Source organism: Caloenas nicobarica, chromosome 12, assembly GCF_036013445.1.
Source record: "Caloenas nicobarica isolate bCalNic1 chromosome 12, bCalNic1.hap1, whole genome shotgun sequence".
Taxonomy (NCBI): Eukaryota; Metazoa; Chordata; class Aves; order Columbiformes; family Columbidae; genus Caloenas; species Caloenas nicobarica.
In genome coordinates, this window is record NC_088256.1 from 853,466 (window position 1) to 880,658 (window position 27,193).

The 27,193-nt window shown below is 48.4% G+C and overlaps 3 protein-coding genes across 4 annotated transcripts in view; 1 reads left to right on the forward strand and 2 right to left on the reverse strand.

Moving 5' to 3' along the window:
* Positions 1–2,462: 2,462 nt before the first annotated feature.
* Positions 2,463–6,730, reverse strand: LOC135993666 (SUN domain-containing protein 3-like). The gene is made up of 7 exons (XM_065643674.1): positions 6,632–6,730; positions 5,955–6,163; positions 5,335–5,419; positions 4,830–4,945; positions 3,911–4,078; positions 3,299–3,391; positions 2,463–2,618 (listed from the first exon to the last, which is right to left on the reverse strand). The coding sequence occupies exons 1-7, from the start codon at positions 6,684–6,686 to the stop codon at positions 2,463–2,465; spliced, it is 882 nt and encodes a 293-aa protein (XP_065499746.1). The 5' UTR covers positions 6,687–6,730.
* Positions 6,731–13,541: 6,811 nt separating this feature from the next.
* The window catches only part of LOC135993542 (bromodomain-containing protein 4-like), a 30,415-nt gene continuing 16,763 nt past the window's right edge, over positions 13,542–27,193 (reverse strand). The window contains exon 6 of one of the 2 annotated variants that reach the window (XM_065643469.1): positions 13,542–13,859. In XM_065643469.1, the coding sequence (XP_065499541.1) occupies positions 13,833–13,859 (27 nt within the window). In that variant the 3' untranslated portion in view covers positions 13,542–13,832. Of the gene's footprint in view, positions 13,860–26,852; positions 27,147–27,193 lie in introns of those variants that run through there. The other variant, XM_065643470.1, reaches the window with a different exon arrangement.
* LOC135993645 (ral guanine nucleotide dissociation stimulator-like 1) lies at positions 16,070–27,123 on the forward strand. The gene is given in 12 exon segments (XM_065643657.1): positions 16,070–16,180; positions 16,586–16,867; positions 17,917–18,090; positions 20,468–20,676; positions 22,069–22,146; positions 22,591–22,775; positions 24,206–24,327; positions 24,984–24,995; positions 24,997–25,200; positions 26,037–26,140; positions 26,474–26,558; positions 26,950–27,123. Coding segments are annotated over 12 exon segments (1,740 nt in total).

Sequence of the window (27,193 nt, forward strand, 5' to 3'; positions counted from 1 at the left end):
TGCAGGGAGATTTTTGCTCCACCAGGGACCAGCACAAGCCAGTGGCCCGTTCATGTCTGTCACCTGCTGTGGGGCTGTGACCTCAGCAGCACCTGCACAGCAGGAGTGTCCTCACGGCCAACACCGGCTCTTTGCTCTGTCTGCACCTCTGTCCGAATCTCCCGTGCTCTCCTCCTTCCCAGGCACCATTCCCACCTGCTCCAGGACCCACCAAGGCCTCTGTCTGTCTCCACAGAGAGACTAAAAGGAAAGAAAAACTTTCCACACTGATGCCATCAAATAACCGCATGAAATAAAAACATTTTTAAGGGGAAGGGTAACCCTAACTTTTCCCTGTCTGATTGTTTGTAATACACGTACTCCATTTTTTAAAAAAATAGCGTAGCTTTAGTTTCTACCGGGAGGATATGTTCTGTGTGTCATCGACATTTCACACATACTGTACCAATTTATTCATTCTCCCTGTTCAGTTGTCTTCTACGTATGTCATGTTATGTCCACAGGCAACCATCCAGAATTTGTGTTTAGTTTTGGTATTGTTAGGTCAGCTGCTGCTCCAAATTATCTCATCTTTCATTTTCGAGTGCTCTCCTGTTGCATCCTTTGGCAGATGATGTTCTTGTCGCCAGGTATATCATCCTTCCCACATATAATTTGAATGGTTCCTAGCTGATCCATGGTGCTTCATGTGTTCTAACTTCTGCTCTCGGCATTACGTGGTGATGTATCTGTCTCTGTGTTTGTGCGGCAGGTGTCACGTCAGAAGCATTGTCCCAGCCAGGTCACTGCATCTCTTTCTCTTCTCCCTCTGCTGTCATCACAACTGTACCAGCTGTCTGATGTGCTTTCTGACCTCATGGACCCTCTCGTCCTGCCTCCTTTCTGCTGTTCAATCCTGTTCCTGCAAGAGACGTGACAACGAGTCCGTGTCCCCTCTGTGGCATCTGGACCTTCCAGAGTTGGACGGCTGGTGGGAACTGTCACCATCAGCCAAGGCTCTGTGTGAAGTCTTCTCCTGGCACAGGAACAGCTCTGGCTGTGCTTGGTGAGCACCACGCTGCCCGAAGGAGAACAGCAACACTCGCAGTGACTCCTGGGCAATGGGAGGAGATGATTTGAGGGCAGGTTGGCAGCAGACCCTGAGGCTGTGCCGGGGGTGGCCACATCGGGGTCATTCCAGTGGGATTTTGGAAAGTCCCTTCCCAGCTGTGACCGCCAGGACAAGGGTGCGGGGTAGAAAAAGTCCCAACCTCTGAGGGCCCCAGCCCCGCACTGGCCTCTGTCCCCAAATTAATAAAACTTCTAAACAGACTCTCCCTATACCTGAATTATCTACGTTTTTAGAAACAAACAAACAAACAAACAAAAACAAACAAACAAACAAAAACAAACAAACAAACAAACAAACAAATATGTAATTCTGGATGAGGATGGACCAGGTTAGGGGTCAGCACCAGGGGTGCTGCAGGAGCAGGTGTCTCCCAGCACGGACAGGCTGGGGGACCTGTTGACCTCAGCACCCCTGGGCCCCACCACAGCCCAGTTCACCAGCCCTGGCCCCAAGGGCTCAGCCCATGGGGAGCCCCACAACCAGGGTCAGAGCGGTTCCTGCTGCTGCCCCGAGAGTCACCAGCCCCAGTCAGCCCTGAGCCAGAGTGCAGGTGTCTGAGCTGGGCTGAGGTGGAAGGGGCTGGAAAACAGCTCATCGGGAGGAGGCGATGGAAGAAGGTGCCGTGTATGTGGCACTGGGGATGACTGACACCCTCAGTTTGGTATCTGGATCCATGCTGGCCTTGCACATGGACTAAGCCCCAGCTCAGAGCAGAAATCGCTGTTACCAGCCCTGGGTGCCAAGAGCTGTTCCTGCTCTCTCCTCCCTGGTATGACCTGAGCGCACGACTGCCGTGCTTGCTCCTGCCTTGGGGTTGGGGAACTCGGAGTCAAAAGGAAAGACAGACTCGTGTAGTTATGGGATCTCTTAAGTGTCCTGGGATTGCTTTGCTAATCACTCTGTAACACTTCCGGGGCTATGAACTCGATATCGGCACGTGAAGACAAATAAGGCCATGAAATGACTTTCCAATTAAGGGTTTCCTCCTTACAAAAAAACATGCTTCCATTTTCTCATAGGCAACAGCCTGAAAGATGGAAGCTTAAGCAGCATCTGCCTCTTGTGAAAGCAGGTAACAACAGATGGTTCCACTCAGATCCTTAGTTCCTCGCTGCATAGGAGAATGGTACTTTAATCTTTGGTGTACAGGCAGGGCCTTGCTGATGTTCCTGTGTAGGCAGCAAGTGTGTGGATGTCAGACTTTCTGCAGATTTGTGACAGATTTTTCCTGTTTCTCTTCATAAGGACAATCTTGCTGGTGGGTCAAGAGAAGGGCAAGGAGCTCCAGTTAGCTTAGGGAGGACCAGTCAGCATCACAGGCAAAGCAGACTGGAACTCGACTTGGTGAAAATTAATGGAATTTATTGACATATGAAACTGGAACTTCTCCCCCATCTTTGGGTGGATCACCGTGCACCCTGAACCGATACAGGCAGGTGTAGTCCGGGTGGCCCCAGTTGCTCAGCACTTGCAGCCTGATGTAATTCACGACCCCAGGGAGCTCATTCTGAAATGACAAGAAGAAATGTGCCTTTTCCTCTCTGGCATGTGAGCACTGACAGAAGTGCCGCAGCGACGGGCTCGTTAAACAGCTTCCTTCCAGCTGCCCTGCGAGGGCTTTTGACCTGTCATGGTCAAGACGTTCTTATCCTGCTCTGCCTCATTGGGCCATGAGAACAGCAAAGGAAGAAGCAGCAACCAGATGCCTCAGCAAATACACTGGAAAGTTCTTGCCTGCTTTGGGGCACAGGCTTCCACAGTCAGAAGACCCAGTGGTGGTGTCAGTATAATGTCTCATTGCCTTCTCTAGAAAGCCACGGTAACACAATGGCCTCCCTGTCACTACTCACTGCCAGCACCAACAGAATCCTCAGGAAGCCCAGGATTTCTGGTCTTTAACTGGCAGACCAGCAGTCGTGCATCCTATGGGATGTGGCTGCTTGTCTGCGCTTGGGGTCCAGACAGTCAAGCTGATTCCAGCTTCAACTGTGGCACTTCTAAGCACTGAAGTTTAAATCTGAAATGAAAGAGAAGACCGGCAGTCCAGGAATTTAAAGCAGAAGAAAGGCCAGGGTGGCACACGCTCAAGGACAGGGCTGCCTGTAGCCCTTTGGCAGGGAAGCCTCTCCCCATCCAACCGCATTTCTCCTCCTCTCCTACAGTTCTCCTCCCTCTTTGTCCCCATACCTTCAGCTGGAAGGTCTGACTGGGATTCAGTGCTGCCAGGAAAGTGAACTGTCCCAGGAACGTTCCTTGCTCCTCGTGTTCTTCCTTGAAGCCCTACAGAAAGACAGCGGTGGAGAAAACAAGAGCGTCTGGTATCACCATGGGAAGACTGAACTTCAGTCGGTGAAGTACAGAGTTATTTCAGCTACGTAGTCCAAGGACAATGAGCACAAGGAAAAGACAAGAAGCTGCAGGTGGGCAGCACGCCACACTTGCCTACTGAACGAGTCCAAGCTGCCAGTCAGAAAAGGAGCAGACGCTCACAGTGAGAGGGAAGTAACCTGAGGATCACAAAGGCCCGCTGGAACTGGAAGCCAAGAAGGTGCAGGACTGTGGACTGTGCCAGCTCCTTTTTCCTGTGGCTCCTAAAGCAGCATCTTGCCCCAGAAGCTTCCTTTCCAGTGGTACATTGAATAAAAGAGGAATACAATGGGAAGGAAGCAACACCAAGGATCTTGTTTGTTCTGAGAGCCAGGAGGAAGCTTCAGGCCACTGGACTCTTTGACCCATCTTCAGTCCCTGCTAAAAAATGCTGTACAACCCCAAGCCCCCCACTCCAGAGAAATCACTTACATAGACAGCAAAGTCCTTTGGAGCTGCAGAGATACTTTCTCCATGGAACGCTGTTCCCGAGACATGGTCCATGGTAACTGCTGTGGCAATGACTGGCACAGACAGCTTGATGAAGACATGTCCCTGACTTCCTGGGAAGGGCCAGCAGTTTCCAGGATGATTTTCCGGCTGAAAGGACAAGAAGAAACTACATTGACATGGAGAAGGTTGCCCTGGTTCTCATTCCTGCCACGAGCATCAGTAGAATAAGAGTTCATTTGGCCAATCTGCTGCTCTGAACCGCAGCCAGGGCCTTCAGTAAGACCCTGTGGGTATCGAACATAGCAGCAGATGTGCTTCTCCCAGTCCAGAGCCGTCACCAAGAACAAGCCAGGGACGGTGTGGCTGAAAGGCCCCTGCTAAGAGCACGTGGCAGCTCCGGGCCCCCGTGGATGAACCTTTCCTGTCAGGGGAAGCACTCGCTCCCTCTCATCCACTGCCATCTCCTTCCACTGGCACCAGCCAGCTCTTCGGATTGCGCAGGCAGCTCAGGAGCAGGGCCAGGACGGCTTGAGAGCCCAACATGGGGCCCTCCAGCAGTGCAGGCTCTCAGCGCCCGCTGGGGCTCACTAAGAGCACATCCCAGAGCTCTGCAGGCACCTCTGCCCTTCTCCTTCTGTGCCGTGATGACAGTTTGCACAGCAACTGGGCAGACACAGACTGCAGGAGCAGCCTGGCCTGGTGGAAGCTCCCGTGGAGAACCTGAGGCACTCTGGGACAGGAAATACTCAGCAGGGAGACACAGGAGGAGAGCAGGTCCATGCGAGGAGAAGGCAGGAGAAGAAGCTTCAAGGAGCAAAGACAGGGGGAAAGGCAACTCAGAGCACCATGTGTGGTTCATTCTCCCGACCTTTGTTTTACTGCTTCTTGGTGCTCCTACCTCCAGAATAAGCTCAGGGGACCTCATGTAATCCATCACTGGCAGGGAATACAGGAAGACTTTAGCTGTGGCATTCCGGAGGGATGGAGAAGTCCTTGAATGAATGACAGCAGCCCCTGGAAATTAAAACATGAGCATGATCATCAGGCAGTGTCAAGAGGAATATTGCACTGTTGACTTGGAAAAGGCTCCTCAGTTGTCATCTATGTCCTACAGTGGGTTCCCCTCTTTCTTACTGTCAGGACCCCTCTGGAACACACAGCAGGGAGTCATCAAACTGTTGTAAGGGGCTGTGGAAAAAGACAAGAATGTGAACCAGGCTTTCTGTGCTTCCCATGGGGTCTGGCCCGTTACAGGCTCTGTCGGTGGGGGCACTCTTAGGACACGAGGTGATGCTTCACTTCTCGCCCCTTCTCTCCTGCCCCTGGGCACATTCCAATGCCCATCTTGTCAATCTGGACAGGAAGCGGTTTGGAACTGGTTTGTATGTACAACGTCACAGCACCTGCTGATTTGAGGGTGTAATCTGGCATCGGGACCTGGATTTCTTCCAGCATCTCCAGGGCTTGATTGATGATCTCCTGAACAGCCTGGGAAGGAACACAAAGGAGAGCGCCTGTTGGAAGGAAAAGGAACGGGGAAGCAGCTCCCCTGCAAGGCCAGCCAAGGGGAACAGGGACAAGGCCCATTTCAGATGGAAGGAACGCCCAAATTGCCTGGAAGCCTCCCAGATTTGCTCTGCTGTGATTGACAGGATCAGAAAGCGGGGGCTGTTCACTCCAGTGCCCTGAATGCTGGAGCTGCGGGAAGGGGCTTTTCCTGTGGAGAGGCTCCAGGCCAGGCAGCACAGACAGGCAAGCCTGCTGGGCATGAGATGGAACTGGCTTAACTCTGGACCTCTGTGACCATTCTTTCTTTCCAGTCCTCCCTTAAGGAGGACCTGAGATCTGGATGCAGAGGAAGGTACGACTCAGACAGCTGTCATTCCCGTCACACTCTCTCTTCCCCATATGGAAGTGTGGAGCAACAGGAAAAGGAAGCGTGGCCATGACAGTGAATGGAGTAGGATACGTGCCGGAGGGAGGATAAAACCCCTGAGTAAATCCTTCTGCCTTGTGCCCTTACCCATCCGGTAAAGCCTGGGAGCTCTGCCTCCTTCAAACCTTCCTGTAGAGCCCGCTCAGCGACATCTTTTGCACTCCAGCGCAGATGATAAAGCTGTTCCTTGAGCTTATGGAGCTGGTCTGGCAAGGGCAGGGTTATGCTCAGGTCTCCTAACTCTCCTGCTGTTCTCCAGAAGCTTTCTGCGCCAAGTTGTCCCACGTGGTAAAGACCTGTGAGACACACACCAGAGCTTAGAACGTGGTCTAAGGCTGGGTTATGCCTCGGGCTGACCGCTCCCCTTTCTGTGTCTCTCCCAATTGTCATAGCTGTCTCTCCTATTGTTTTCTATGAGAGTCGTCATCATGGTGTACGGGCTTTGCAATAGCTGGACATTCCCTGCCCTGGACTGTGCTCCTTGTCCTGCAGAAGATTCTCAACCACTGAGGCAGGAGAGCTCAGCCATGGCCTCTCCCCCAGCTGAAGAGAACTGGCTTAGCCCTCCTGGGGAATGCAAGTCACCCCTTCCTCACCCCCACACCCATCCCACTGGAGCAGGGAGACTGGCACAGCTCTGTCGGGGACTTTCTGCTCTTAGATGAGCTCCCCAGGTCACAGCGGGGGAAGCGGAGCAGGGCAGGATGGATCCCCGAGTACCTCCTAAGGCACCGTCCATAGGTTGGAGCTCTGCAGAGACTCACCGAAAGAGAACAGACCGAGAATCAGCACCAGGGTCACTGACTTCAGAGCCTTCATCTTCCTGCAGAGCAGCAAGGAGGAAAAGGCTGGTGAAGCTGGCGTTTCCCGTGCAGATCAGCAGCAGACTGGAGAGCAGCAGCAGAGACTGCAGCCCTTGAGCCTGGCATTCCTGGCGTGTGCGTTGGCTTGGTCCTGCACCAGCTCGAGTCACTGCTGGAGTTGTCACCAGCTGCACCAGTGGGGGATTTGTCATGGCAGCGATTGTTTCGTTAGGGACAAAGGGCTCAAGATTGACTCCGGACTAAGAGCAGGAGTTGCAATGGGAGCTCTTGCCACACTGCATGTCTGTGGGGCTGGAGAGGGATTCTTTGGAAATGGAAGGGACACAATGAACGCCTGTTTCTCCTGCCCACCATCCGATCGGCACTTGTGCTGATCCTGTTCTCCACCCTCTCAAGAGAAGGTTCAGCATATGCCCCTACAGTTCAACAGCTGTCAGGCGGGGGGTGTGTGTCTCCCCTCTTGCAGCATTTCTTTAGCAGCCGAGTTATCTCTGGCCCTTCTCTTGGCATAACTGCAGACAAATGCAGACTGGGGAAAGGGAAAGGGAGGGCTGAATGTCAATGCGTGCTGACAAGCAACAGGCAACCAAGGAAGCACCAAAGAAACACTCAGGTGGAGGGACCCTGCTGCCCTGAGCCTGATCTGCCAAGACACAGCACACACCGCTCTGCAAGGGGAAAATTCCTCCTGCCTGTTCCAGGATGTTCTCAAAAGGCTCACAGCGTACACTTCATCAGGAATGAACAATCCCCTTTTGTTCTCCTAGAGAACTCCTTGCACCCCTCAGAGGATCATGTTCCCCTTTCCTAAGGCAGAGCCCTGGTGAGGAACTGACTGGGTTTCCGAAAGAAACCTCCTCTGTCAGGAACACGAGTCAAATCCATGGCCAACAGAGGAAACGCTGGTGTCCTTCTGGTCCCAGTGGAGAGGAAAACCAAGCAGGCTCAGGGACATAACCCACCCCGCAGAGCACAGTACAGGACTGAGCTGAGCTCTCACAATTACTACAGCAGGCTGTATCTGGGCCACTCCCTGGGACTCTCTCAGTGCAATCCAAAATGGACCTGTCCCTCATTCTGCAGAGATCAAAGGCTTTCTGGGCCTCGCCCTTGCGTTCATGAAGAGACTGAAAGGTGGCTGCTGCCTTCCACCAGCTCCAGACGGAGCTCTCAGGCTGCCCTCGTGTTCCTCTCCTGTCCACCCTCCACCCACACCAGCTGATGAGGTAGAAAACACACCTGGGCAAAGGGGAGGAGGATTTTTCAAACATACCCGTTCAGAGTTTGAACCTTCGCTGTCTGTCTCTTGGTACCTGCTGAGGTGCAGATAACAAGCATCTTGCTCGATCAGGAGTGAGCCAAAAACTCTGCGATCTCTGTTCCCTCAAGATCGAGAGTGACAAAGGCGCAGGGAGACCCCTGGTCTTATGCCCTGCTGTGCCCACCTCAGCACTGATGCTGCTTTGTGACATCAGCGGCAGTGGGTGATGTCACAATGGAAGAGGCTGCCCCACGTTTGGCGGCAAAGTCCAACCTGACAGGAGCGGGTTTTTCAGTCCTCTCTGCAAGGGCAGAAATCCTTTACCATAGAAAGATTGGAAAGGTACAGGACCATGTTACTCTCAGAAAACAGACTCTGTCAACCGCTCTTCCTCTTGCTTACTGAAGTTCAGATGGTGTGAGAAAAAAAAAAAACACAAAAAAGCAAGATTCTTGTTCTTATTTTATGGAGCCCATTATATCAGCCACTCAACATTAAGTCTTAACTCCAGTCTAAACCTCAGAATAAGAAATGTCATCTTAAAATTTCCAGGAAATGGAAGGGCTTTGAAGTGGCAAGACCAGAAAACATTCATGAAAGCACCACCGTGCATGTCCACACCCCTGATCACAGACCACCTGTCCCGTTACCCAAGTCAATGATGTTCTCAGCTGATTTACAGCCACTGACATCTGGAAAACAGCACAAGGTCTCTTGTTGTTTAGCGCCGAGCACATAGGTTGACACTAGAGCTGGTAAGAAAAACATTCACAGTCAGTCTGGTTTCATTGGAGGACATCAAGACAAGTTTAGTTCACATTCACAAGGAATCACAGCAGGTCCCACTCGTCCCTGCAGACCCCGACACGGCTCCTGTGCAGGGTCCCGAGGAGCAGTGAGCGCAGAACAAGAAACCTTCCTTCAAAAGAAGGCCCCCAGCCGGCTCTTTCCCCAAGCTGCACAGAGCAGCAGCTGAGAACAACCTCTGCCACAACTACACCCAGCTCTGCCATCTGCAGAAGGAGACCAGCTCCTAAATGATCCCCAGCCCTACAGACACAGATCTTCCCCAGGGCAGTGCTCAGCAAATACCAGAGCACAGGGACACCTGGTCATTCACTTGAAGCTGCTGGGGAGAAGGACAGAGGACTAGAAAGAGAAAAATCAGACGAGAAAAGACAGAGGAGCTGAGAGAGAAAGAAACACACAGGGAAAAGGCTGGAGAGATGGAGAGATCAAGACAAATAGGGACGAGGAGCCACAATGAGACAGGGAGGAAGAAAGAGGAGGGTGGAGGAGCAGGACAGAGGGACAAGGGGATGGGAAGGAGAAGAAGGAACGTTGGGTAGAGAAAGACAGGGATGGCGAGGGGGATGTATAGATGGAGAAAAGGAAGGACAGAGAGCAGAACAAAGGGACTGAGAAATAAAGGGAAGGTAAGATGGAGATGAAGAGACTGACAAAGGGAGGAAACCCACAGTGAGCTGGAGGAAGAGGAAAGGATGGTTGAGGAGCAGGAAAGAGGAACAGAGGAGAAATAAAAGGCAGAGCCAGCTGGACAGGGGTCTATTGCCAGAAGCAATGGGACAGGCAGAGGGGCAAGAATAAAGACAGAAAAGATGGGGACAGGCAGCAGGACAGAGGGACAGTGAGGGGATAAAAGGGGCAGGGAACAGGATATACATGGAGAAACAATCACCAGGAACAGAGAGAAAGATAGAAGAGAAAAAAAGACATGAAGAGGGACATGGGACAGGGAGACAAACAGAGAAGGGAGCAGGACATGGATTGCCAGAGAAACACAAAGACAGGGAGCAGGACAGGGCAACACAGAGAGAGAAAAAAGAGTCAGGGAGGCAGCACAAAGACAAAAAGCAGACAGGCAGCAGGGCACAGTAGAGGAAAAAAGGCCTGGGCTGGGCAGCAGGGCAGAGATGGACACCAAAAACCAGCTTTGGGCTGCAGGACAGAGATGGAGTGAGAAATGAAAGTGACAGGGAGCAGGAGAGAGTGACAGAGTGGAAAAACTACAGAGGGAGCAGGACAGCAAAACAGAGCGGGGGACAGACAGGGAGAAGGGCAGAGAAACAGAGAGGGAATGAGAGGGGCAGGGAGCAGGGCAGAGAGCTGGAGCAGGAAGGGAAAATGAGATGGGCAGCAGAACAAAGGGAAGGAGAGACAAAGACAGGGGCAAGGAGCAGGACAAAGGGATGGAAGAAGAAAAAAAGTAGTAATGGTTCAGGACTGAGATGAAAAAAAAAATTAAAAATACACCGGGACTGGGATGGAGTGACAGAGAAAGGGCAAAGGAACAGGGGACGGGACAGCACTGAAGGAATAAACAACTGTGGTGGGCAGTGGGACAAGGAGATGGAGAGAGGAAAAATAGAGGGAGAGAGGAAAAATAGAGAGAGAGAGGAAAGAAGGGGCAGCAGCTGGACAGGGAGATATAGTGAGAAAAGATGGGACCAGGAACAGAACAGAAAGAAAAGAAAAAAAAAGGACAAAAAGACAGCAAGAGGGGAAAAATGCACAATCAAGAAATCAGATCAGGAAGCCGACACCGGGGGGGCACCAGCTGGGAAGAAACCGGGGACACCAGAGACCCCGATGAAGACTCTCAAGTACCAATGATGGAGTTCAGCAAAGTTACACCGGGGTTATGGAAATCATTTATGTTTAATCATCAACTAAGCCGTAGAAACAAATGAATATGCAATAGGTGTATGTAATAAATACCAAGAAGTGAGAATCACACACACGCTCGATTAGAAGAGCAATCTTCCGAGTGTCCAGCGCACTGCAATAAAAGTGCTGCTTTCAACACTTTCAGAACTGTGTTAAAGAACCTTTTTGCCGACTTTTCGGTACCATTTTCCCCCCGCCCAGGAGAACAAGGCCAGAGCAGCCCACGCACACCTGAACCAGATGCAGCACCAACATCCCCAGGGCCTCAGTTGCAGGAAAAAGGGCCCCAGGGCTGACCCGGGGGCTGCTCAGCCTTGGGGCAGCTCCAGGGGCGCCACGGCAAAGCTCGGCCTGGCCGCCCGCAGAGCCGCTGCCTCCTCTGCTTGGGCTGCGCTGCCATTGGTCAGGAGGGCTGTCAGTCTCCTCCCCTGAGGTGATGTTTCCTGTGACTGGCTCTTCGGGATTTTCCCTGACTCCTCCTATCAAGTGATGGGTCAGATCACTTGTCAATCATCCATGAGCTGCACTCCCACCAGGTGTGATTGGTGCAGCCAGCACGGCCCGCCCCTCCACGCTGCCCAGTTTGTGCAACTCTCTCCACCTTTCCTGCAGGCCTCAAAGCTGGATTGGCTGGTTACATATCAATCACGTGACTTGCCCCGCCTCCTCAAATGCCATTGGCTGTCCTGGGTCCACTGACTCCCCATAGACTTCTGGTTGGTTGTTGCCAGGCAACGAGCTCCACCTCAAAAGGAAACTGTGGGCCCTGAACAGAGGGCATGGGTGAGAAATGGCTCGTTGAGACCCTAAACATGAGGATTTGAGCCCCAAGAAGGAGGCTCTGGGCAAAGTCCAACCTGACAGGAGCGGGTTTTGCAGTCCTCTGTGCAAGGGAAGGAATCCTTCACCATAGGAAGACGGGAAAGATTCTGGAACGTGTTGCTCTCAGAAAACAGAGCCTGTCAACCTCTCTTCCTCTTGCTTACCAAAGTTCAGAGGGTGTAAGAAAATAAAACACAAAAAAGTGAGAGACTACTTCTTTTCTGGACCTCATTGTGGCAATGTACTTGTCCGCACAAGGACATTTCAACAGCCTCGTGGACTATCCACCGAGCCTTGCTGCTTGAGGAGACATGAAGGCGGGAGCTGGCAGAAAGCAGGTAACCGCTACAATGCAAAGCAGTTAACTGCAACAATGTAAACGGTTAATGTAGATGGCGACGCGTGATGTAGTAGCAAGAGCCAATCAGCAGTGTTGCTATGCGCGTGAACAGCTCGTGGACGGGCTGTGTGTCCAATCAGGGAGCAGCGTGTCGCATGGACGGACTTCAGATAGATAGCATAGCTCTGTAGAATAATAAAGTGGCTTCAACTCTGATCACATTGGTATGTCGTTGAGTCCGTTATTCTGCTCCCACAATTGGTGCCCGAACAGGGACCCTCGGATCTTTTGCACCGTTTGGAAATGAACGAAAGGAGATGAGAGATGGGAGGATCCCGACCGATAGTTCAGCTGCCCCAGCTGAAGCGTCCACGAGATGGAAAGGCTAGCCTTTGATTTCTCCCTACGAGGAGAGGAGCACCCGTGCAGGAGGTGCAGAATTCTCCCAATGAGGAGAGGAGCATCGGAAAAGAGGTGCAGACCTTACCTAGAATAAGAGGTAAGCGTTCGGGGAAGGAGATGGGGTATATGGTCTCTAAAGAGGAAGACACAGTATTAAAGCTCCTCCAACGTATACTCTCCGTGAGAGGAATAAAATTTGACAAAACCTGTCTAAACCTGCTTGTATTATGGAGCAGAGATCAAGTGTTTTTGACTGATGAAGAAACTGCATTTGAATGATGCACTTGGGAAGCTATTGGAGAAGCCCTATGGGACAGTCTTAGCGATGGCTGGGAAGAAGTTAAAGGTTTTGCTACATTCTGGAAGTTAATTCGGTCTACGGTTCAAGAAATGGAAGCTGAAAGTAAAGCTGTGGCTTCTATTTTTGCTGCATTAACTCCATGTCCTGGTGAAAAAAGGAAAGGAAAGGAAAGGAAAGGAAAGGAAAGGAAAGGAAAGGAAAGGAAAGGAAAGGAAAGGAAAGGAAAGGAAAGGAAAGGAAAGGAAAGGAGAGGAGAGGAGAGGAGAGGAGAGGAGAGGAGAGGAGAGGAGAGGAGAGGAAGGGGGAAGGCAGGGCAGGGCAGGGAAGGGAAGGGGCCCATCATGATTCATGAAGCAGCCAAGCAAACATCCCTGTAAGGTTCTGCTGACAGCATCTCATTTTCCAGAGCTACAGCCTCACACGTGACCCACTACGAGGCAGCTCCATGGTGGGGCTATGGGTGCAAAACATGCCAGAGGCTCTGCAGGGACGGCCGTGCCCGAGTGGAGCCACGAGCTCGCTTCACATGGAAAGTGGAAAAATATCAGAAAAACAGAGAAGTGTTTCAATTGGCTCCTACTTTTCCAAAACACAGTTAGTTCTGAGTAGGGCAAAGCCCGGACAACACCTGCCAAGGAGCTGAAAGCACAGACAGTAAAACCAGCACCTGTCAGAGCTGTGGAACTGTTGGGCAACCACCGGGTCTTGCAGATCGAAATAAATAGAAAACTGTACCTACACACACATCTACAGGTGAAAGAACAGTCAGCTCGATTGAGACCATGTCTGCTCTGAAATGGACATATTCGTTTACTTCATTACATTTTAATTCTTAATTTGTTCCCCCCTGCCCCTAAAACCACCAAATCCCGTGTACTATTAATAACTCACTTCTTGAGTCAACTAAAAGAAAAAAACACACACACACACAAAAAAGAAGCCCAAACCCCAGCCCTGGTTTCGAGTAGTTTTTAATAAATTGCTACTGCTCTACTTAGGAAAATCAAAGTTAAATAAAACTCCCCAGCGTGTCTGACCCTTCCCTCTCCAGCCCCCAGCCCCCAGTGGGGAGAACTGTGAGGAACACCAGGGGTGTTTCCACCCAAGGTGTTCATGGAGAAACTGCTTCCATGGGATCGTGACAGGTCAGAAGAGGAAGGGCTGGGAAAACCAGAGCTGTGCTGACAAATGTGCTGCTCTTACCCACAGTGACACCCGACAACACGCTGGATGCTCCCCGGTTCACACATGTCCTGCTTCTGAAGGCCATGTCGGGTGTCTTGCCAACATCTCGAGCATCGCCGTGCTCGACAGCGCTTCAAACAGCTCAGGGTTGTCGCTTGTAAAGCCAGACCTGAGGAGAAAAGGAGAGGAGCTGTCAGAGAGCAATGACTCAGCTGCACATAGTGCCCGCGGCAGAGCTGAACTCATCCAAAAAAAGAGACAATTTGGCTCCCTGCATTAAAAAATGTCCAGACAAGTTGCCTTTCCATCCTGTAATGCGCAATAATTCTATCGAGGCTGTCGAGAACATTACAGCTGACAACACCAACATCTCTGTAGGTTGTTTTGGTTTGATAAGGATAATGTCAAGCAGTTTGTAACGAAACCTTTTAAATTTAAAGTTCCTAGAAGTCCTGACACTTGGTTTTAGGGCCTAATTAAACAGGCCTGCAAACAGGTTGTCAGGCTTTGTTTTCCTGAAGGAATAAATGGAGGCACAGGGAGTGAAGCAGGACATGACACAGACTAGCTCCTCCCTTTTGCAACCTCCACTTTTGCTGTCAGCTCCCAGGATTTTAGACACGCCAAGACGGCAGCTCTGGACTGGGAGGCCCGTTTAGATCTGGCAAGTTTTGAGATTTGTAGAGGGGAAGCCAGCAACAGTTTTCTATCGCTGTGCGATGAAGGAGATGACCCTACAGAGGAGCGCTGCTCCACTGAGCTGAGTGGTTTTGGAAACCACCTTGATTCCCTTTGAAAAGACCCAAGCAACCCAAACGCTCGCCTGCAGTTTCTCTCAGTGAACAGGGTTAGAAAAAGCCTGCAAACCTACGAGGAGTTAACAGTTAAACAGCAGCCTAGTTACAGCTAGCCAGAAAGTTAAGAACACTTGTACACCTCTCTATAAATACAGTATTCTACACAAGGAACCGTAAAAAGACGTCATTCAAGGTTGGGTTGGTTTTATTGTTTTACAAAAGCTTGCGAGGGCTTTTGTTCAGCTCTCTGCTGTTTTCTGCCAGTCTGGATCACTTGTTCTTACAAGGGAACTGGTGGATTCCAGCACGTTTCTGCCTCTCTTAGAGTCATAAGACACTGAGAAAAACGTTTGAGGTTAGAAAAGTTTTGAACAAGTGGGGTCACCTCTGCTGAAGTGAAGGGTGTTTAAGGTCCCACTGGGAAGCAGTCTCATCTTTTCACTCAGATACATAATTGCTCTGACCATAGGCAGAGTAAAAAAAAAAGAGCAGAAACACTGACTTCCACAAAACCAGCCAGTGTGTTTAACCACAATTAACATTTCTGGGGAAGGAACCTCCCTTTGCTGGGGAACAACATGTACTTGATTTCAGTTGCCTATTCTTTAAAACCTTTAGTAGAATAATGAATCCATTGAATCACAAAGTGAAAACATTGCTCTAAATGACAAGAACTTCATTTTTCCTTTCCCACTTATGCTTGGACTGTGTAGTTTTGCATTATCTATATTATCCTATTTGATATTTCTTACTAATCAGACCATTACACAGCTTTGTGAGATTCCTCTTCATGGAAGGCAGCAGCCTTAGAAAATAAAATATACCTTAGAAAATAAAATATACACACACATCTAGATGTGTCTAAACCCCTCTGTTGTTAAGGAAGCGGCTGGTGTGAAAACCTTATTCATGTCCCGTGTTTCCTGCAGAACCACCTTCTTGCTGGAGGAGGAATGTGGGATCTGCCCTGTGTTCCACCAGAGCTGCCTCAGCTGGGAAACCACAATCCAGCTGCAGTGGTGCTTGTAGCCTGTCGACTGTTTGCATGTGTCTGGTAGAAACTGGCTTGAGGGCAACGACAGAATTAATTGCAGGAGGTGTTGGTAAGACGGCGGAGTTTTGGTTCACGTTTGCAAGGTACAGGAGTAAAAGCAAAGCATGTGGTGCGTGTGCATGAAGCAGCTCCTGGGAGCACTCGTCACTCACTCTGCCACAGAACAAGTTCTGTTCCACGCACAGTTTGATTCCCTAACGCTCCCAGCTCAGTCCGTCGGTCCCGTTCCTGGCGGTTTGTCTGTCTGAGCAAGGGGCTCCACTCCAGCAGGCCAAGGGCCCGGGCGCGTGGGGGCGCGCGAGGGAGCGGCGGCAAGCTGCGATTGGCCGGCTGCGGGCGGCACGTGAGGCCGTGTCCGGTGGCCATGGCGATGCCGCGGCCGTTGCCGCCGGAGCCGTCGGGGCGAGCGGTCCGTGCGAAGAGAGCAGAAGTGCGGGGCTGGCGGAGCCGGCAGCAGCTCTGCCTGCGGACACGGACGGGACACAGCGCCATGTGCGGGATCAGCTGCGGGCCCTGCTGCGGACGGGTATGAGCAAGGCCAGGCCCCGCCGCCCGCCCTCCCCCGGGCCTGCGGGGGCCACGGGGCCAGGGAGTGGCAGCACCGAGTGCCGAGAGAAGGGTGTTGCTGACTGGTCCCGAGTGCCAAGTGACAGGACGGGAGGAAACGGCCTCCAGTTGTGCCAGGGGAGGTTCAGATGGGCTATTGGGAACATTTCCTCCCAGAAAGTGCTATTGGGCACTGGAACAGGCTGCCCAGGGCAGTGGTGGAGTCCCCATCCCTGGAGGGCTTGAACAGATGGAGATGAGGTTCTGAGGGACATGGGGCAGTGCCAGGGTGGGGTTAACGGTTGGACTCAATGATCTTAAAGGTGTTTTTCAACCAAACTGATTCTATGATTCTGTCATACAATCTCTTTTTTGCATTGTAATAGTGCCTAAAGGTCAGGGTTCATATCATCTTATCCTGGTACTTTTGCAAGGACGTTAAAAGTAAATGTATTGCTATCTGCAATTCCAAACTGCCTTTCCGTTGTTTTCTAACAGGCTCAGAATTTCTCCTTTTGGAACCTGCCTCTTTGGAGATGTTGGAGGAGACAAAGAAGGAGGACACCCAGGAGGAAGACATCCGAGGAAGACGTGGAGTCTCTGCACAGCCTTGAGGAGAGTCTGACCAAGCCAACCGAGGAAGCTGTGGAGACTCCAGAGCACGTAGAGGAGAGTCTAAGCATGCCAACTGAGGAAGATGTGGAGGCTCCGCAGAGTTCAGAAGCGAGTCGGAGAAACCAACCTGGGGAAGATGTGGAGGTTCCACAGAGCGTTCAAGAGGCAAGTCACTGGTGTACAGACTGTTCTCTCTGACTAGGGGATATTTTAGAGATGGAGGAGGTAAAAAGAAACAGAAAAGCAGCTCATAAAAACCCAAACCCCAGCCTCCCCAAACCAGGATTTTGTTGCACTGCACTCGAAAGAAATCCTTTCTAATTTACCTATTGCTGTGCTTGAGGCTATGGTAGTTAGTAAAGCCCTGAAATGTTAATTGTTAAGTGGTATGTATGATGAAAAAACATTGTGGTTGCGGAGGGACCAGTATATGTATTTCTAAAGTTGTTACATCTATTTTTACAATTCTCTTGTTTTTTGCTCCTCCCTGCAAATCTAAACAGAGCTGAAAAAGAAAGCTGTCAAGTAGGAGTCTGATTTAATGGTGCCTACTTGGCTCTGTAGCAGGGCTATAAGAGGGTAATAAAATCCTTGTAGGATTTGGTGAAATCAGACAGAATTCATGTAGTGCTAAAGAAAACAAGAGACCCATAGAGAGCTGAATCCTTGCTTCACTTCAGTTAATTCCTTTTTAACTCAATGAAGAGAAGAAAAAAGAGGACAAATTTTAGTCAGATTATTAAAGCCTGTATCTGCCTCAGCATATTCTGGATCACTTGAGTATTACACAAATAAACTAAATATGTAGCCTGGCAAATAATCAGATTAGTTCACCTGTGACAACACAGTTCAGTCTTGGTTTTGTAGCTTAAAATAATGTTCCTTGCTTTCATGCGCTTCCTCATGTTCATAGCTGCAAGTTCTAACAGTCTCTCTGCACCAGCACTGCTCCTGAGGTAACTGGTACTAACACTTGTGTATCAACATGTTAATGCAGCGGCTGTTAGTGCTGGAGTTCAGGAGATCTGGACTCTCTGGTTCAATTCTTACCTCTTGCATTGGCTGGTACAGTAATTTGTGCACTCAGCTCCTCTCTGCTTTCATCTGAAGTCCAAAAACACCCCAGGTAACTAAAGGCAGCTAAGAAGAGGCAACTCAAGTGAGTGTTGTTGAGGTGGTTTGAGATCCTCATGCTGGCATGCTGGTGTCTGCAGCTGATGCTTGTGCAGGGACCTTGTTCCTTTCTGACTCTTTTTTCTTTGCCCTTTTCCTCGCAGAGCACCATTGAGGATGGAGGTGGAGATGTAGAAGAAGGAGCTGTTGACTGTGACACCCTGAAAAGAGTGCAGATCCAGCAGGCTGCTGATGAAGGAGCAAGATGGCTCGGGGTAAATACAGTTGGTGCGGTGGCATTTTGGATGGCTGCTCATGGACTTTGGAGCCTGTTCCAGGGAGCTGAATTCCACACTGATGGATATGATATTAACTTTTAGCACTGAGTGCTCTCATTATTTAAAAAAAAACCCAAACAACAAACCACTGAAGTTGTGTGTCTGGATCATCTGAAATGACTGTCTCCTTGTGTTGACTCTTCTTCTTTTCTTGATGTGTAAAAAAGATTTGACCAGTTATGGCTGTAGGTCAGATGATACTAAGTGCAGAAATAAGAGTTTAGCTTATGGCCTGAGAAGCTGAACATTTGTCAATTATTTGGGACTGGTTGTGGCTCATTTCTGCTGTTAGGAATCTGTCTCAGGTCTCCCGAACAAATAGTTGTGGTGTTTTGATTAATGAAGGTCTCTGAAAAGGCAGCAGAAACTTCCTCAAAACTTAAGTGATTACAGGTTTGGGTTTTATTTTCATATTGCCGTCTGAGAAACTAATTGTCAATAGATAGTCTCTAACCCAGAACACTATTTGTGAACAACCATCCCCACCCAAAGCAGTTTTGTCTTGAAAAGCTTAATTGTGTCTTTTATAATTGTCATCAGGTGATTTTTTTTTCTTCTTTAATCTGGAGCTTATAGGTGTTTATGATGTTAATTTTTTCTCTATGCTTTGAAATTCACAGCACGAAACTAATAAGCTGTTGGATTTGTCAATGTTGGTCTTCATTTTATTGCTGGTGTTCTAAGTCAGACTTAAGTTGAAGACTCAAGGTCAACTGAAGAGTGTGAGAAGAACCTATTTGCACATTAGCAAGTATTGAGGCTTCCTTGTCACAAATACAGTAACTCTGTTACTGATGATGTGTGTGCCTGGATTTCCTTTTTAAAATTTTGTTTTCCAGTGTCAGTTTGCGTCCTGTAAAGCTCCACTTGGCAGTTTGACCTTCTCTGGGGCACTGAGCTCCTGCTGGTTTGTTGGTGCAGGTCGAGGTCCTTCTCGCTTGAAAGGCCCAAGTGTTTTAAAACACAGATGATGGACGTGGCTGTTCAATATTGTGTGATATCAGAGCAGGGGGTTGGTCCAGCGGTTCCGCAGTGGCTAGTTCTTAGTGATGCTGCATTTGTAGAGTGATTTGGAGGCTTCTCAGCTGAAAAGCGTTAGATGGTAAATGATCGGATGCGTCTGAGAGAAGTGCAGTTCTAACCGAAAATGTCATAGATCCCGTGTTGAAAGGAATAGAAAAGGTTTTGTTTATTTTGAGTGAGTTAGGCTGTATTACCAATTCCTTTAAGTACTGAGAAGCTTGTAATCTTGCTTAGTGACTTCTTGTAGAGGTATCAGTAAGTGAAGGAACTTAGATCTTTTATGCTTCAAGAAGTCTAATAAACCTTTCTTAAAATTCTCGATCCTAAGAAAACATCCGGGGTTCTTGAATGGTTGGCCCCGTTATGAGAGAATGGTCAGTTTAAAAGCCAATCGCAAGATTACAACTTAAACACGGAAACACTTGCCTATTTAAATACAGAAATGTCTTTCTTGTGTTTCGAATTTGGACAACTAATAAAAACAAAAGACAAACAGGCTGTGACTGATGCAGTTCCTTAAATTTCCAAAGTGTGAAGCTTCTGTAGAAACAGCAAATTTCTTAGCTTTAAATTTAATATTAGACATCAAAGGATGGCAATCATAGCTATTGTTTTTGTCACTAAATATTGAGTGAAGCTTTAGACTTGAGTCACTACAGTATTAGGAAAGATTAAAAGCTGTGATAGTAGCTCATTATTGTGACAGATGCTGCACAAAGGCACTGTCTTGTCTGAAAAGAACTTGCAGACTGAATATCAAACGCGGCTTGTCTGTACACATGTTGTCTCAGCTGCTGATCGGTATCCGAGGCAGTGGTATCAATTTGGCAGCAATCTGATGTTTCTGAAGTTACTTGTAGACATGGAGGCAACAGACAGTCTGAACAAAACTTGCAAAGACAAAGGTGGCTTGTGGAGATGCTGAGAGAGAACACTTTCCTCTGTTTGAATAGATGGACACCTGCGGTGCTTCCAGAAATTGTCTTACAGCCTGTTTCTTTTAGATCATAATATATGATGGGATCATAAGATAACTTGATAGCAGTCGGACTATCTAATATTTTGTGGAGCATGTCAGCGAAATTTCTTAAAGATAAACTCAATAAAATCCTCCATTATTTGATACCACATTTGGTGTTTGGAGAGCCAAAACTGACAAAATTGTTTAGTAACTATAGATGGTCTATTCCTGTGAAAAGATGGAATCGAATCTGTGTTTCACTGTGCAAGCTGTGTCAGGGATCCGGCTTCTGTCTGAGCTTTGTGCTTTCTTTTTGTTTCCACTTTGTAGGCTGAAGGGGACCAGTTACCGCCAGAACACACTGTCAGCCAGGATGAGGCATGCAAAAGCTGGACCCTAAAAGCTGGAACTTTGGAAAAGCTTGTGGAGACCCTTCCGACAGCATTTGGGGAGAATGATTTTACCTACATCAGCATCTTCCTCTCCACATACAGGGCCTGTGCTTCCACCAGCACAGTCCTGGAACTGCTCCTGGACAGGTAAGAGCCCGGATAGAGTGGAAACTGAGCCATCATTTATTATACATGACAGGGGGATGTTGACAGGAATTTCTTCCTTTACATTTAGTGGATATGGACTGAATAACTTGATGGACAGAGGTCAAGAACACTGCCAAATTCAGGAGTTCAGCACAAACATACAATGTGTAAATGCACACTGCCCACATCCCAACTCTCATTAAAGCTCAGGCACCAGGTAGGGAAAGTGCGTGGTGTCTGACTGCTAAGGAACCAAACTGGGACCGGAACAAGAAAATCAATACAGCTTTTCCCCTAAAAAAACCCACAACGGAATGTGTGGGCTGTAAAGTCACACCTAGAATAGATTCCTACTTCTTCCATCTTGCAGTCAGTTCTAGGTTTGATTGGTTTGTGGTGTTTTATGACCAACCATTAAAATGTTCACACTCAGATGTATCATTAACTCCTCCTAACTCGTATTTAATGAGATGCAAGGTGTGGTTTCAAAGGAGCTGTTCCAGCTGATGCGAGGGCTCTCCCTGCAGGTCTCTCAAGGCTCTATGTCCCCAGCTGAGCTCCCTATGGCTGTGGCTGCGCCGCTCCTAGCAGAGGGACGACTGGTTTGCCTGGTTTAGTCTGGGTTTGCTTTGCAGTGCGTGGGGATATGTGCAAACCCTTGATCTCTGCCTCAGCTTCCCCAGCCCCGGTGGAATTGTTCAACATGAAGCCCTTGTCATAAGATAGTTGAAACTTTAGTTCTTATTTTAAAGCCTTGGGTAGTGCTGAGGTTGTGAGCCGTGGCAGGGCAGAATAATGCTGCCTGCAAGGCACAGGCCTTGCCTGGATAGGTAAGAGATTCTGCTTTGCTGTTGGAGTTGTGCCCATGGCTTCCTCTTTCCTGGTGGCATTTTCACAGCCCCACAGCCATGCCCACTGGAGACAACTGTGCCAGTAGTTTCGGCACAAGTGGGCACTTGCCACCTGGAAAACTTGGTGTGAAATCACCCTTGGAGTGGGAAGGAATGGCAAATACTAGAGAAACAGAAGCTGCGTTGGAGAAAGCAGTTGTGTTCCAGCCTCATTGTGTGCTGGAGTGTTGCTCTGGGAAAGGATGAGTGAAAATGGGCAGAAACGGTCTTGGAGCTGTGAGCAGAGCAACTGTTTTGGTTGATTCCTCCTCTGTGCAGGCTGCTTCCTCTGAATTAACAAGCTAGTTTGGAAGACACTGGCTGTTTCTTTAGGATTTTTTCCCCTTCAAGCTCCTTAATTTTGCCCAACTCTTAGATTCCACATTTGCAGTTTGAACTAGAAACACTTTGTAGTTGTTTATGCTATATGAATTACGCTATTTGGGATTTTGCTTTTACTCAGTAGAGAGAGGTTCCTTTAAACACTCCTCTCACTCTTCAGATATGAGAACCTGGAGGTCTCAAGCTGCGAAGAAGTTGGAAACCAGAATTCTCACGAATCCACCACAGTGCTCAGGATGTAAGTTTGGTTTTGCACTGCCCAGCGAACCCCAGTCAGGGTTTGGTGTTAGACGAGGACGTGGGCAGCAGAGCTGTTGTTTCCTTTGACAATTCACAGCCCTGTTTGCTTCAAGGAGCTTGTGTAAAGGCCGAGTATCCACTGTCTCATAACATATCCAATAATATAACCCAGAGAAAATCTTAATTTGTTTTTAATGAGTGTGCTGGTTTCTCAAGGTGTAATTGAAGAAGAAGCCTTTAGTTTCCTATGAAATGGTATCTTCCTGATATGCCATGCATGAAAGGAAGAAATTAAATTCCATGCTCAAAGAAGTGTTCATACTGCCTTCACATGGGGGATGAATGTCTCGGTGTTTCTGTTGTTCTATTAGATACAGATCCATAGGATTGCATCAATACCTGCTGTATACAACCCATGTGTTCTCTCTGAATTTGCTCACAGTGCGATAGCATCAATTTTACAAGCCTGGCTCAATCAGTGCGCTGAGGATTTCCGAGAACCGCTGGACTACCTCTGTCTGCTGAAGGTGCTGGAATATCTGAAGAAGAACATACACGGCTCGGACCCAGAGAGGAGGGCGCAGAACCTCTTGGAACAGTTCCAGAAAGAAGAATTGGAAAATGACGGTAAAGTACCTTTCTCTGCTGTCTCTCTGTTCTCCCAGCATCAAGCCTGACCCCTTATCCTGGGCAGAAAGCTTCCTGTGCCGTGAGCTGAAAAGTCGTAGGAGCTCACATAGCATGTGAATGAGAACTGGAATCAACTTCCAGCTTTAGTAGAGGGGCGAGAGGAAATAATTCTTGTAATAAAGGATAAAGGAAATGACAGGAAAAAACCCAAACATTTCATCCCATGAAAATCATGTCTGTCAGCTGTTCCAGAAATCCCATGTGAATGCACAGTCCTGTGAAATGCCCAATCCGTGCCTGGCGCAGTCCTTCCTGGGTTTGGCTCCCACCGGCCATACCAGGCGAGCTCACAAGAGCTCTGTTTAGATTCCTCTGGTGTTCCAAGTGTCCTGGTTTTGGTTAAACGAGACCAAATGTCTTTGAGTGAATTTTCCAAGTTCTTCTGAGTTCTTCCGTGTGCATTTTTCTCAAGTTGGCTCTGTGTTTTTCAGACCCTGTCGGCTCTGGAGTGGATAACGGTAGGACTGGTGTGCAGAAAAGGCCCAGGTTTAGACATAGTGCTGTGGCAGCCAAGGTTGCTGACCAATTTTGTACGTCTCGTGAGAGGGGCGGACTTGCAGGGAGAGGCAGCCAGAACAGGTGGCCCAAAGCGACCCACTAGGTAGGTTTTCCACGCCATCCACATTGTACAGCATCTAGAATTGGGAGATCACCAGGGTCTCGCTCTCTCCATCCATGGCCAGCATCTGAAGAGGACCCTGCCTGCGATCCTAGGCCTGGTTCCAGGCCCTGCAGCCCTGAATCCAGCTCTGGTTTACTGCCGAGTCCAGCCCAGGGTGTCCAGGTGCCTGTCCTGCAGCTGCTGGAGCCACGATTGGTTTCATATATTTTGCATTACTTTCCCTCCTCCTTAGTATTATTAGTAAAGCATGTTTTAACTTTCTAACTGGTCTCTCTCCCTTCTCCTCTTCTTCCCTTGAAATCTGGCTATAAGAGCGTTCTCAACAAAATATTTTGGGGGTATAATTGCAGTCTTGTCTCTTTGCAGTTCAGCTTTTTTTCAGATTATAGAATGCATAAATACAGAAAAGGAGATTATCAAAATTCTGCAATGTTAATAAGGAATTGTTGTTGGGAGGTGGTGGGTTTTTTTCTTTCCGAAAAATGGTTAGTGAATGGGTTAAGCCATTTCTCAGCTAGGAGACCCTGAACAGCTCAATTCTATTTCTTTTTCTTCCGCCTTCTCTTTGCCAATTTAATCTTCTGGTCATTATCTCTCTCACTAAAGTATGCAGCACAGTGAGGCCGTTACATCAGGCAGGACCCTTTGCATGTTCTGCTATTATATGTAGTGATTTTTAATATATCTGCTTTGACTCAGTCTTTGCTATATAAATTTACTAAGTCATGTTTTCCACGCTGGACAGACAGGTTCCACAGCCTTTCTCCCTGTCACGTGGATGATGAAGAGGAACTGGCGATGAGCAGTGCAGAAGAATTCTCATTGTTCCAAGAAGACCTGGCAGAACAACTGACATACATGGATGCAGTATGGAGATCATACATATTACTTGAAATGCTCAGCAATATAGTACTGGGCTTCTAAATTTTTTTTTGTTTTTTAAGTTGTGTCAATGTAAGCCTAGTGTTCCAGAACAGCTGTGTTGCTGGGACACAGAACACAGCTCTGCTTGGTTCTTCAAACTTGCTTCATTCGTTGGGCTTTTTCCTTCAGTTATTCTGAAGGTGGTGCTTGTCTTTTTGTAAAGTGTGAATGTGTACCGTGTAGCCTTTTTGGCAAAGTTTAATATTTGACCCATCAGAAATAGCATATTTTGACCACATAGCTACCTCACCTAAACATGTATAAGTATTCTTAACTGTAGTGCTCAGATTTGGTTTGTTTATATCAATCTCCATCAAAAATATCATTATATAAAATTTTTTCCCCTTGGTTATGCAAGTGATACAAAGGTGTCTCTTATTTTGCCCGGACAATCTCCCAGGACCTAAAAGAGCTGACAGCTCTTTTAGGGCATCAAGCCTAGAGAGCTATGCCAAAGTGTATATTTTAAACTAAGAGAAAACAAATATTTCCCTTTTCATACAACATTAGCTCTAGCTCCAGTTTGTACTGTAGACACGCATTTCTTCCTGTGGGCAATAGCGAGCCAGACTGACTTGGACACCTCTGTTTCACTCTAGACACTCTTCAAGAAAAGTTGTGCCCCACCACTGTCTGGGGTGTATCTGGTCCCGAAGGGATAAAAAGGAAAATAAGCACCTGGCAGGGAGCATCAGAGCCACCATCTTGCGGTTCAGCGCTATCACCAACTGTGTGGTCAGCACCGTCCTGGAGAGGAGAGAGCTCAAAACATAGCAAAGAGCCAAGACCTTGGAGAAGTGGATTCATATTGCACGGGTAAAGCATTTATTGGCGACTGTTTAATGTTCCTTGTGCGGGTGCCATGGAGCTGGGAGGGGAGAGGGGGGTTGTACGCGCTGGGCCCAGGCCAGGGAGCAGCTGAGCTCTTGTTCTTTCTTGTTTTGACGGACTGTCTCTGTCACAGCAGATGCAGTGTTGCCCTTCCTCTCCTCACAGTTGTAGTTTGGATACATTCTCATCTACATGCAACAATCAGTTTGGCATGTGCTTTGTCCACCTAACTTGGTGTGTACAGACACCTGTTTGTGAGAGTTTGTCTTTGCAGGAGTTTCCTGTGTCTGTGGTGCCCATGCGCTGGTTCACGAGCCACCCACAGATGTACAGGAGCTCCTTGAAGAGTCACAGGCCAGACTTCCCCACAACTCCCCGTTATTTTTAATTGACACTTAGATGGCTGAGGGTTTACATTTTCAATACCACATACAAAGAGGCAAAGCCTGTTTTTCCCCTGAAAGGGTAAAAGGGATTGGTAACTCTAAAGAGCTTTTTAAGAAGTGTCACTTTAGTGGTTTTTAACCTGGCTTCATGGCCTCAGTTCCAGTTCTGTTTTTCCTAGAACTGGAAGCTGTAACACTGCAACATCACCACAAATAGATGAATGTGAGGAAAACAAGATGTAAATGCCAAAGCCCATCAAGTGTTTGGTGGCTGGAGCAGGGTGGAGTGATATTTTTGATGCTCAATATTTGTACAGCTGCCCACTTAGCAGGGAGAATGTGCAGCAAGCAGGACATGGGTCAGACAGAAGAGCGCTGACCTACAGGTGATGCTGACATGTAATACTCCTGTGTTTCTAACTGTTCCTTGCACAGGAATGTAGGATCCTGAACAACTTTTCCTCCTTGAAGGCCATTGTTTGCGCCTTGCAGTCCACCTCCATCTGTCGCCTGAAGAAGACCTGGGCCTGTGTTCCGAAGTAAGGCTGCCCCAGACAAAGGCAAAAAGCTCTGTGCTCTTTCTTCATACCCATTTATCCACCTTCTTACAAGAATCTCGTACCTGCGGTGTGACTGAAAACCCTCAGCAGGGTCTGCGTCCCTGCGGCATTTCTTTGTGTCAAATAGGGCCTGGGAGCACCAGAAGATCCCAGGAAGGTTCCTGGTAGATGTGCAGCGTGTCACTGGATGTGTTTTGGTGCTGTTATCTTTTGTGTGCCCAACTGTTAACGATTCATGAGAAAAAAGTAGGAACTTGATCTGATTCAGAGTGCTTACAAATAACCTCAAAGATTCAATCTTTTCCTGTACAGGGACATCATGCTGATGTTTGAAGAACTGTCTGACATATTCTCTGACTGTGACAACTTTTCAACAAGCAGGGAGCTGCTGATGAAGGTGGGAATGAGCTTGAGTTGCAAGGCTTGTGATCTCAATCAAAGCCGAGCTCGGCCCTTTTCCTAACCAACTGAACTCCCATATGCGGTGCTTTGGGGAAGACAGGTCTGTAAAACCCGGGGTTTTCTGCTGGAGCGAGAGGTGCTGCACAGCATAATTTGACACAGATAACTTACAAATGAGCGCTTTGGCGTTATACCTCTCTGTACAGATATGAACCGCTCGCTAAGACACTAAGGATGATGTCATGAAAGAAAACATCATTTATAAGGCTACTGTTCGATGAAGCAGGCTGACTTATATTTTGGTTTTTTTACACAGCAGTACCCTAGCATTCTAATTATGACCATTTCTCAGTCCATTAATCCAGCGCTGCTCTGATCGTTTGCAGGGAGTCATGCAAGGCACGGTACCTTACCTTGGTACCTTCCTCACTGATCTTGTGATGCTGGACACAGCCCTTCAGGACTATCTCGAGGTAACTTGGGGCAATTTTTGGAATCCTAAATATCCTCCCTGCCTTCCCTGCACTGTGTCTGCTCCGATATCTTCCACCGTGTTCTAGTGCAGCTCTTAAAATGGAGGAATCTATTTAAAAAAAAAAAAAAAAGGCAAAATGCAGTTTTATTAGTAAC